Raw genomic sequence first — 12,186 nt, forward strand, 5'->3', positions numbered from 1 at the left:
GCAGTAACTAATTAGAATGACACTTAGAATGCTGCAATCTGCAAAGTTACAGATCAGGTTCTAGAAACTGTGATTAAGGTGGGTGGTTTGTTTTTAGATAAGATTCCCTACAGAATGGAAACAGGCCCAACAAGTCCACACTGACCCTCCAAAGAGTAACCAACCTAGACCCATTTCCCAACCCTATATTTAGGGCCCTGACTAACACATCAAACACTATGGGCAATTTAGCAAGGCCAATTCACCTGACGTGCACGTCTTTGGATTGTGGGAGGAACCCACACAGACACAGGGAGAATGTGCAAACTCCACACAGACAGTCCCCTGAGGCGGGAATTGAACCCATATCCCTGGTGCTGTGAGGCAGCAGTGCTAACCACTGAGCCACCATGCTGCCCCAGCACAGACATGATTGGGTGAATGGCCTCTTCCCATTCTGTAACCTTTTCAATGGTTCTAAAAATCCATTAACATCCAGCACTGAACTATGATAACTTTTTTCATAAATATGAAAGAGAACAATTCATTCACTGCTCGATGTTAGCAGGCATAAGGGGAGGAATGACCTTGTGGCCTTATTAATCCAGAGGCCCAGATAATCTTCTGGGGACCTGGCTTCAAATCCCATATGGTGAAATTTGAATTTAATAAAAATAATCTGGAATTAAGAGTCTAAATGATGTCCTTTAATCCAACAAAGATTGTCAGAAAAACCCATCTGGTTCACTAATTTACTTTAGGGAAGGGGATGCCATCCCTCCCTGGTCTGGTCCACGTGACTCCTGATCCACAGCAATGTGGTTGACTCTTAACCAATTAATACTGGCTTAGCTAGTGATGCTCTTATCCCGTGAATACCTTTTAAAAAAAAACTTGTGTGTGCTCCCAACTCAGGAGGTGAGACATTAAAAATGACCCTGAGAAAGTGAGGACTGTAGATGCTGGAGATCAGAGTCGAACAGGTGTGATGTTGGAAAAGTACAGCAGGTCAGGCAGCATCCGAGGACCAGGAAAATCCATATTTTGGGCATCAGCCCGTCACCATTCCTGATGAAGGTCTTATGCCCGAAATGCCAATTCTCCTGCTCCGTGGATGCTGCCTGACCTGCTGTGCTTTTCCAGCACCACACTCTCCAACATTAAAAATAACTGCTGTGTTCCCACCGCACACGCACAGGTACACTCATATTGCAGTTACAGCAAAGAACAGGAAGAGAATTTGACATTTATGATCTTCTTATATGATTTCTTTTTAGACCACTTGTACAAGTTACACATTAGATAAGATGCTGCATTGCGTTAATTATTGCAAGCTGTTAAAATATATAAATACTGAATATAAGGTAATTAAATCCAATTTTTGAATTAATATCCTTTAAGCAATTAAACCTGTTTTTCTCAGTTAGCTAACAATGTGGACTTACTAAATGCTTGCCTTGCCAGCATCTCCCTCAGTCTGGATTCCCCAGCTTGGGGGATATCCTCTCAGTGCTGAAAATGTGTTGCTGGAAAAGCGCAGCAGGTCAGGCAGCATCCAAGGAACAGGAAATTCGACGTTTCGGGCATAAGCCCTTCTTCAGGAAGGGCTTATGCCCGAAACATCGAATCTCCTGCTCCTTGGATGCTGCCTGACCTGCTGCGCTTTTCCAGCAACACATTTTCAGCTCTGATCTCTAGCATCTGCAGACCTCACTTTCTCCTCGGATATCCCCTCAGTGTCTATCCTACCTACTGCCGTCAGGACCTTAAGGAATCACAACAATCCAAGTTTTAATCTATGTTTTTGAGATGAATTGAAAAGAAAAAAAAAGGACTTGATGTGTTTGTAGTCGCACATAAGACTGGATCCTGCTTAAGATGGAAACACTCTCCATCATGACACAAATTCCATTCAGGGCTCTACAAACTATTGTTTATTTAATCTTATAGCCAAGATAGGAGGCCATTTGATCCATTGTGCCTGTACCAATTCCTCGAAACCAGTGGCTCAATTATTCCACTTCAAGTTTCCTCTTGCACTATTCCAGAATGTTTCACACAGTCAATAAAGCAGACAGCAAACATCGAAGAGAAAAATTAGAGAGAATGTGGGTCCCACACCCTTGATCTTTTCCTCACAACCCTGCAGTTGTTAAGCTGAGGATTTGGAAGGGTTAAAATACGAACCAAACACCAAACCATATGAGGCCAAATTGGGTTCCCATATTGGAATGGCATCAGTCAAATTATCAAGTAATGAATAGCCTTTAGAGCTAATCATGGCTCTGTGTGTAAGAAGGTGTTTTTACAATGCAGTTTCGATGCCAGAGGAAACATAGTAAAAGGAGTAGAACTAGGCCACATGGCTCATCATGCTTACTCCATCATTCACTGTGATCACGGCTGACCCTGTATCTCAACACCATACTCCACTGTCTCTCTCATATCCTTAATGACTTTGGTTTCTAGAAAGTGATTTCCTTCTTAAATATATCCAGTGATTTGGCTTACGTGGTAGAGAATTCCACAGGTTCATCACCCTCTGAATGAAAAAAAAACTCATCTCAGTTCTAAATGGTGTATCCTGTATCCTGAGACCATAACCTCTTCAGAATCACAGAAATATTACACAGTGCAGAAAGAGGCCATGCGGCCCATTGTGCCTTTACCATTCTATTGTCCAGTACCAACCTCCTGACTTTTGCCCACATCCTGTACATCATTATTGTCCAAAAAACTATTCAATGCCCTCTTAAAAGCCTCAAGGGATCATACTTTAGGGGCACTGGACTGGAGTAAGCACCATCTCTTTCTGAAGTCAGGTTGTATATGCCCTTTCAGTGAATATGAAAGTGTGCTGATGGTTCAGAGTAGCTGCTCCATTTTCATTAACCACAAACAAGAGTACTCACAAAAATGGCTGTTGATGCATTCACATGATACAGAAACATGCCCTTTACACAACTTGCCATCTCCCACCACTCAGTAATGGAGGAAGCAAAGCAGTCACAACAAGCAAAAGGCAGAGTTCAATTCGATTGTCAGCATCCCAGCAAACACATCGAATACATCAAGATATCCCCTGTAGATAGCCCTGTAGATGCAACCCCCTGAGAATTGAGGGTTGAGATGACACTGTTAGTCACATAACCCTTACAGTGCACAAGGAAACTAGTTGGGCCACCCAGTCTGTGCTGGCTTCCCAAATCAACAGAGCCAATCCTCCTCCTGCTTTCCGCGATATTCCACATTGCATTTCTATTACTTAGCGTGTGTGTTTTCCACTGATTAGGTAGATCTCTTGAGCAACCAGAATATTTGGTCAATTGGTACACTCCTGGTCCCGCAGGTTCCAGAAGGTTTGCTGTAATTCATTGGCTGGAAGGTACTTTATAACATCTGGAGGTCATGAAAGATGTTACATTAATGCAAGTCGCCCCTTCTTATGAAAATTTTATCTTAAGCTAGCTCAAACAAAATAAGAAAAAAGTGGAAAATGACAAAGATTATACATTTCAGAAGAATCTTTATGTTCTGTGCACAAGTCACAAAACATTAGTATGCAGCTACAGTGAGTGTTTAAGAAAGCTCATTGAATACTGGCCTTTATTACAACAGAAGTGAACATGAAAGTGAGGACGTTATGCTTCAGTTATACAGGGCATTACATCCTCCAGCCAGGGTACACACCATTCCTACATCCAGCCTGCCTAGCCCTGACAGTATTTTGTGTATTTCAGTGAGATCCCTTCTCATTCTTCTGAACTCTTATAAAAACATCCTGAGGATTCGCACATTCTTCGTTTATGACTGTGGTGGTCTGGGAAGGTTTGAGAAAATTATCCTGCAATCTCAATGGTAAATAACAGGTTTACTCAACGTTGCAGTAATCCAGCCTCACATGTGAGAGCTGAGTCTAAACTCAATCTTTTACGGTCAGATAGATACCCAGATAGTGAGGTCCTAAGTAGGACTTTCATACCATTCAAGAGCATACAAAGTACAAAGCCTCACTGCTGGTAGCTGAATGAAGTACTTTCAAATGATGCAGAATGTTGAAAGGGAGCTTCCTTGTCCTTGCGTTACTTGCATAACCATGGGATCCTTGCTTAATACCACCTGATCTTCAGATCAAATACTTGATTTTCTATCTGTCGGATTTTGATGGCTGCTGCTCATTAACATCAAGAGAAAACGTGATTTTCAGCATTGACTCTTTCAAATGGACAGCACCAGGCACTCGGGTTCTATTCCACCCTCAGGTGACTGTACATGTGGAGTTTGCATGTTCTCCTGTGTCTACGTGAGTTTCACCCGGGTGCTCTGGTTTCCTCCCACAATCCAAAGATGTGCAGGCTAGGTAGACTGGCCATGCTACATTGCCCATAGTATACAGGTAAGATGGGTTAGGCATGGAAAATGCAGGATTACAGGTATAGGGTAGGTTTGGGTAGGATGCTCTTTGGAGGGTTGGTGTAGACTAGGTGGGCTGAATGGCCTGCTTTCACACTGTGGGGATTTTACTGCAGGCGGTTAAACTGGGCTGCTTCAGTCTTTTGTAGTGGAGATTATCTGTGTTGGCACGCAGAACGCAGCTAGTATTAGGCAAAGAAAAATATATGGATTGCAAGGCCTGTTTGCAAAGGAGCCTGTCCAATTATCTGATATTCACTCCACCCGGAGCCCTGAACCAGAGAAGTTCACATCGTCTACCAGGGTTGGTAAAAGTTTTCTAAGTTAAGGCAGTGAATGAAAGGATGAGATTTCCTGTTCTACAGTTTGTTTTCTCAACTGAATTCATTAATTGTTTGATAAAGCAGAAGTTGGATGATGTTATCAAACGTACTTTGAATCTATGTATAAAGTGCAATATCTTTAAAACCCCGAGTAGTGATGAAAGGCAATATAATCCGTATTTGTGGATGGCAGTGCTGATCGTACCCTAAGCTTTATTTAAGACTGTATTTAAAATGTACAATTAACCATCCACTGTGCAGTTTGATGTATATTTGATGTAACTGCAGAAATATTTAGCCAACTCTTCTACAAAAGTTCAGTCTTTTTTTTTAAAACTCAACCTGTTCAGAGATGTTATGATACACTTCTGGAGCAGGTGGGACTTGAACCCAGTCTAGCATTGCATTGCACCACAAGATCCTCGCAATAGTTTATTAACCAACAATCTAATTGTAAGAATCTGTATAATTACTTTCTTCATTAGACAAAAGTTAGAGTATTCTTCAAGTTAAATTCCGTTCATCATCTGGTTTCACTTGGTTTGATCCCAACAGATTAAACTAGACAAGGAAACCATTAGTGTGCCCCTTTCTCAATCCTGTTTATTTTCACCTCTCACAAGAGGTTACATGCTTTGTGGGGTCTGAGAAGTGCCTGGACATGTTATTATAAGAATCAGGAAGGTGGGGGTAAGCCCAGTGGACCACCTTTCATTTCCCATCGGAGATTTGTTTGTCTTGTGTGATCTTGGGATTGCCAGTGTTTGACAGGCTTCATCAGATGTGCAATTTGGGGTAGAGTCCAGGATGGCTAAGAAACAAGGAGTCTAGCTTTTGTGATGGTAACACACAATCAGATGAAACAGGAGTAGACTCAAGCCTATGCTACCATTTGGTACAACAGAGCTGATCTTGAGCTTCAATTCCACATTCCTACCCATTCTCCAAATCCCTCGATTGCCAAAGAAAACAAAAACCTGTCTATCTCAGCCCTAAATATGTTCAGCAATACATCATTCACAACCCTTACAGGCAGAGGATTAGAAAGATTCAAAACCCTTTCGGTGAAGGGGAGTGGACTGAAAGATGTTTCTGTCAAGAGACAGATTACATGGTAACAACATTCCTCTGCAAGATATGACGAAGTTAACTTGTGAGAAACAAGATTAACTCTTTTTAGCACAATGATTTAAGGTTGCATGTTGGTGGCGGATTGTTCATAAATTAGAACTGGAATTCTGACTGAAGAAAATTGGGAAAGATTTTAGCCATGATTTCTACTCCCACTTTATAAACACACTATCCACAACACTAATTTTTCCATTTAAAGTAACTTTGAGGCCAGAGGTAATATAAGAGCAGAATGTACCTTTTATTTGACAGCTGTATCTAATTCTCAAAATGAATCTTCCTGGGAAATCTACAATATGATCACCTTGGAGTAGCAGAATGTATTATTGAAGATGTTTAATTTCTCTGATTTGGAGATGCCGGTGTTGGACTGGGATGTACAAAGTTAAAAATCACACAACATCAGGTTATAGTCCAACAGGTTTAATTGGAAGCACACTAGCTTTCAAAGCGACGCACCTTCATCAGGTGGTAGTGGAGGGCTCAATCCTAACACACAGAATTTACAGCAAAAATTTACAGAGTGATATAACTGAAATTATACATTGCAAAATCGATTGTCTGTTAAGCCTTTCATCTGTTAGAATACAGTGATAGTTTCACTTCTTTCATATGTAAATCACAAAAACTTTTTGAATTAAAAAGTTGCATTCTCAGGTTAGCTGTTAACAACGGTGATAGCTAGACAATATGTTGAAGGTGTTGGCCCCCTGTGTTCTCTGTGTATATCATGATGTTTAGATTGATTCTAATCTAAAAAGGGAGTTAACAGAGTTTTACATAAATTCATGCAGTTTTTGAGCAAAGTACAACGTAACCCTGCAAGTACAAATTCACCCCACAAAATATGTGCGCGCATGTGGGTCTTTGTCTGTCTATGTGTGTCTGGCTGTCTGGGTTGGGGGTTGTGAGTGTGAGAAAGTGTGTGTGCGTGTGTGTGTAGTGAGTGCAGTGTCTTAAGTCTGCATGTGGGAGTGTCTGTGTGTGTCTGTGTGTGGTGCAATGGTGGTCACCTGTAATGTGACATGAACCCAAGGTCCCGGTTGAGGCCCTCCCTATGGGTACTGAACTGAGCGATCAGCCAGGGAGGGCCTCAACCGGGACCTTGGGTTCATGTCACATTACAGGTGACCATCAATGCACCACACACACCGATACTCCTACACACACAGGCACTCCTGTACACACATACAGACACCCACACACACTCCCACACCTCCTCACAGACTTAAGATACTCTGCAATCACTACATACACACTTTCTCACACTCAACCCCCAATCCAGACAGACAGACACACAGTCAGACAAAGACCCACATGCACACATATATTTTGTGGGGTGAATTTGTACTTGCAAGGGTTACATTGCACTTTGCTCAAAAACTGCATGTAGAACTCTGAGCTAGCAAAAACTGCATGATTTATGTAAAACACTTATCTCACTTATTAGATTAGAATCAATCTAAACATCAGGCCATAGACAGAGAACACAGTGGGCTAACACCTTCAACATATTGTCTAGCTATCACCATTGTTAACAGCTAACCCAAGAATGCAACTTTTTTTTTAAAAACGTTTTGTGATTTACACATGAAAGAAGTGAAACTATCACTGTATTCTAACAGATGAAAGGCTTAACAGACAATCAATTTTTCAATGTATAACTTCAGTTACATCACACTGTAAATTTTTGCTATAAGTTCTGTGTGTTAGGATTGAGCCCTCCACTACCACCTGATGAAGGAGCGTCGCTCCGAAAACTCGTGTGCTTCCAATTAAACCTGTTGGACTATAACCTGGTGTTGTGAGATTTTTAACTTTAATTTCTCTGCTTGCAATCGTACAGCATATACACACACTCCCTTTCCCCTCTTTATAACACTATAATTCTGAGCAAGGTTTTGGTAAAGTCCCTTTACTGACTGTATAGGTTTAAAGTTGTTGGTCCAACAATGTGATTGTAAACTTTATTCAGAACTTCTCATTAGAAAGTTGGCTATGATTTTGAATATGTAATGGACTAATCTGAAACGATCGATTAAATTATTTCAGTGGAAACATTCCTTTCTCCAAGTCAGCAATTAATGTGTTTAACCCCCAGCAACAGACATTAATACTCCGGACAATTCTTGTCACCATTCTATAGGAAGGATATTGTTAAATTTCAGAAGGTGCAAAAAAGATTTACAAGCATGTTGCCGAGACTGGAGGATTTGAGCTATAGGGAGAAGTTGAATAGGCTGGGACAGTTTTCCCTAGAGTGTCAGAGGCCAAGGGGTGGCCTAATCGAGGTTTATAAGATTATGAAGAATGTGGATAGGGTGAATAGCCAAGGTCTTTTTCCGAGGGTCGTGGAGTCAAAACTAGAGAGCATAGGTATAAGATGAGAGCGGAAAGACTTTAAAAGGACCTGAGGGTTACTTTTTTCAAACAGAATTTGTAGTTCAGGCTGGTACAATTATAACATTTAAAAGGCATCTGGATGGGTACATGAATAGGAAGGATTTAGAGGGATATTGGCTAAATGCTGGCAAAAGGGATTAGATTAATCTAGTATATCCGGTCAGCATGGATGAGTTGGGCCAAACTGTCTGTTTCCTGTGCTATACAATTCTATATAATTGAGGCGAACACTCCAATCAGAGAGCACTGTACGGTCTGAAAAGTCATCTCTTAGATGGGATATTAAATTGAAGCCTGGTCTGCCTCCTCACAATAAACTCTCTTCAATATCTAACTTTTTTGTGGTTACATATTCACAGAACTGAACTGATGGGGTGGGGGAAGAGGGAAGGGAGGGGTGATGGGGAAGGCGACACAGGAGGAAGGCCACATTAGGGAGAAGGGTGTGAGGGGTGGGAAAGAGGGATGGGGGGAGAGAAAAGAGGGATGGGGGGGGGGAGAGAAAAGAGGGATGGGGGGGGGAGAGAAAAGAGGGATGGGGGGAGAGAAAAGAGGGATGGGGGGAGAGAAAAGAGGGATGGGGGGGAGAGAAAAGAGGGATGGGGGGGAGAGAAAAGAGGGATGGGGGGGAGAGAAAAGAGGGATGGGGGGGGAGAAAAGAGGGATGGGGGGGAGAGAAAAGAGGGATGGGGGGGGAGAGAAAAGAGGGATGGGGGGGGAGAGAAAAGAGGGATGGGGGGGAGAGAAAAGAGGGATGGGGGGGAGAGAAAAGAGGGATGGGGGGGAGAGAAAAGAGGGATGGGGGAGAGAAAAGAGGGATGGGGGGGGAGAGAAAAGAGGGATGGGGGGAGAGAAAAGAGGGATGGGGGGGGGAGAGAAAAGAGGGATGGGGGGGAGAGAAAAGAGGGATGGGGGGGAGAGAAAAGAGGGATGGGGGGGGAGAGAAAAGAGGGATGGGGGGGAGAGAAAAGAGGGATGGGGGGGGAGAGAAAAGAGGGATGGGGGGGGGAGAGAAAAGAGGGATGGGGGGGGAGAGAAAAGAGGGATGGGGGGAGAGAAAAGAGGGATGGGGGGGAGAGAAAAGAGGGATGGGGGGAGAAAAGGAGGGATGGGGAGAAACGGAGGGATGGGGGGAAAGGAGGGATGGGGGGAAAGGAGGGATGGGGAGAAACGGAGGGATGGGGGGAGAAACGGAGGGATGGGGGGAGAAACGGAGGGATGGGGAGAAACGGAGGGATGGGGAGAAACGGAGGGATGGGGGAGAAACGGAGGGATGGGGGAGAAACGGAGGGATGGGGGAGAAACGGAGGGATGGGGGAGAAAAGGAGGGATGGGGGAGAAAAGGAGGGATGGGGGAGAAAAGGAGGGATGGGGGAGAAAAGGAGGGATGGGGGAGAAAAGGAGGGATGGGGGAGAAACGGAGGGATGGGGGAGAAACGGAGGGATGGGGGGAAAGGAGGGATGGGGGAGAAAAGGAGGGATGGGGGGAAAGGAGGGATGGGGGAGAAACGGAGGGATGGGGGAAAGGAGGGATGGGGGGAGAAAAGGAGGGATGGGGGAGAAAAGGAGGGATGGGGGAGAAAAGGAGGGATGGGGGAGAAAAGGAGGGATGGGGGAGAAAAGGAGGGATGGGGGAGAAAAGGAGGGATGGGGGAGAAACGGAGGGATGGGGGAGAAACGGAGGGATGGGGGGAAAGGAGGGATGGGGGAGAAAAGGAGGGATGGGGGGAAAGGAGGGATGGGGGAGAAACGGAGGGATGGGGGAAAGGAGGGATGGGGGGAGAAAAGGAGGGATGGGGGAGAAAAGGAGGGATGGGGGAGAAACGGAGGGATGGGGGGGAGAAACGAGGGTGTGGGGCGGCGGCGCGAGGGTGTGGGGCGGCGGCGCGAGGGTGTGGGGGGGCACAAGGGTGGGGGGTGTGTCGAGGGTGGGGGGGGCAAGGGTGGGGGGGGCAAGGGTGGGGGGGGCAAGGGTGGGGGGGGTAGCGAGGGGGTTGAGGGGGGGTTAGGGTGAGGGGGAGGGGGTTGATGGAGGTGATGGGGAGGGGGAGGTGGTGAGGGGGGTGAAGGTGAGAGTGAGGGGGTTGAGGGTGAGGGTGGGGGGGTGAAGGTGAGGGTGGGGGGGGTGAGGGTGAGAGTGAGGGGGTGAGTGTGAGGGGGGAGGTGGTGAGGAGGGTGAAGGGGGTGAGGATGAGGGGTGGTGAGGGGGGTGAGGGGGGTGAGACTGGTGAGTGGGGGTGAGTGTGAGGGTGGTGAGGGTGATGGGGTGAGTGTGAAGGTGGTGAGGAGGGTGAGGGGGTGAGGGGGGTGAGGGTGAGGGGGGGTGAGGGTGAGGGGGGTTGAGGGTGGGGGGGGTGAGGGTGAGGGGGGGTGAGGGTGAGGGGGGGGTGAGGAGGGTGAAGGGGTGAGGGGAGTGGGGGTGAGGGGGGGTGAGGGTGAGGGTGAGGGTGAGGGGGGTGAGGGTGAGGGTGAGGGGGGTGAGGGTGTGAGGGTGAGGGGGGTGAGGGCGAGGGGGGGGGGAGGGCGAGGGGGGGTGAGGGCGAGGGGGGGTGAGGGTGAGGGGGGGTGAGGGTGAGGGGGGGTGAGGGTGAGGGGGGGTGAGGGGGGTGAGGGGGGTGAGGGTGAGGGGGGTGAGGGTGAGGGGGTGAGGGTGAGGGGGCGAGGGGGTGAGGGTGAGGGGGGTGAGGGGAGTGGGGAGTGGGGGTGAGGGTGAGGGGAGTGAGGGGGTGAGGGTGAGGGGGTGAGGGTGAGGGGGCGTGAGGAGGGTGAAAGGGTGAGGGGGTGAGGGGAGTGGGGGTGAGGGGGGGTGAGGGGGGGGAGGGTGAGGGTGAGGGTGAGGGGGGTGAGGGTGAGGGGGGGTGAGGGTGAGGGGGGCGAGGGGGTGAGGGGGGCGAGGGGGTGAGGGTGAGGGGGGTGAGGGTGAGGGTGAGGGGGTGAGGGGGTGAGGGGGCACGGGGTGAGGGGGTGAGGGTGAGGGGGGGTGAGGGTGAGGGAATGAGGGGGAGGAGGGTGAGGGGGGGTGAGGGGAGAGCTCGGTGATGTACCTGCGGAGGTAGTGCAGCCCAGCCCCGAAGCGCTCCTCAAACTCGTCCCAGGCCAGCCTCTGGTTTCCCTCGGAGCCGATGGAGGAGAGGTCGAGGACGGCGGAGACCTCCTGGAAGCCGGCGGTGAAGTCGCTGAAGTTGATGGAGCCGTCACTGTCCACGTCCAGCTTCTGGAAGAGCGGCTCAATCTGCGAATGGGACAGCCCCAGCTCCCGGCAAACGCCGGAGAAATCCTCAAACTCGATCAGCCCCGAGCGGTTCAGGTCACACGCCGAGAAAAGTCTCCTGAGATCGGGCCGGGTCATTGCCCTTGGCTCCATCCGGCAGCAGCAGAAACTCCCGACACAATCTGCTCAGTGTGCCCGGGATCAGGCTCCTGTCGCCGGCCCCACGCTCCAGGTGGACACCGCTCCCCTGTGTCTGTCTCAGGAGACAGTCTATGAGTAGTGCTGGTTATTCAGGACGAGCTACAATCACTCACCTTTCAAATAGGCGTTTTCCAGCAGCCGGGATCATTCTGTACACCAACCCCCTGCCACCTGCAAATTAACAAACCCCTGGCCTCTCCAACTCCCTGCTCACTTTACTGCTCTCATCTTAAAAGTCTTTGTGGGTTGCAAACACTTCCTGTGAGGTCCGATTTCCTGCTCCTACTCCCTGGATCAGATTCCACCCTATATTCCGTCAATCAGATGGAGCCAATGCCGCGAGAAAGTGCTGAGATTTTTCAAGTTTTAAATTTCTACAAGAACATAAGGACCACTCCACAGACCTGAGGAATTCTAGGATAAAAATCACACAACACCAGGTTAGAGTCCAACAGGTTTATTTGGAAGCACTAGCTTTCAGAGTGCTGCTCCTTTATCAGGTAGTTGTGGCAAAGATGCTTTTAA

General features: G+C 47.5%; 1 protein-coding gene across 3 annotated transcripts in view; it reads right to left on the reverse strand.

Moving 5' to 3' along the window:
- rasef2 (RAS and EF-hand domain containing 2) overlaps positions 1–11,909 on the reverse strand; it is an 87,694-nt gene extending 75,785 nt beyond the window's left edge. The window contains exon 1 of one of the 3 annotated variants that reach the window (XM_060853048.1): positions 11,294–11,908. In XM_060853048.1, coding sequence (XP_060709031.1) covers positions 11,294–11,613 — 320 coding nt within the window. In that variant the 5' untranslated portion in view covers positions 11,614–11,908. Of the gene's footprint in view, positions 1–11,293 lie in introns of all 3 variants that reach the window. The other 2 variants (XM_060853047.1, XM_060853049.1) reach the window with 2 other exon arrangements.
- Positions 11,910–12,186: the final 277 nt, after the last annotated feature.

This window comes from Hemiscyllium ocellatum, chromosome 39 (assembly GCF_020745735.1).
Source record: "Hemiscyllium ocellatum isolate sHemOce1 chromosome 39, sHemOce1.pat.X.cur, whole genome shotgun sequence".
NCBI classification, from domain to species: Eukaryota; Metazoa; Chordata; class Chondrichthyes; order Orectolobiformes; family Hemiscylliidae; genus Hemiscyllium; species Hemiscyllium ocellatum.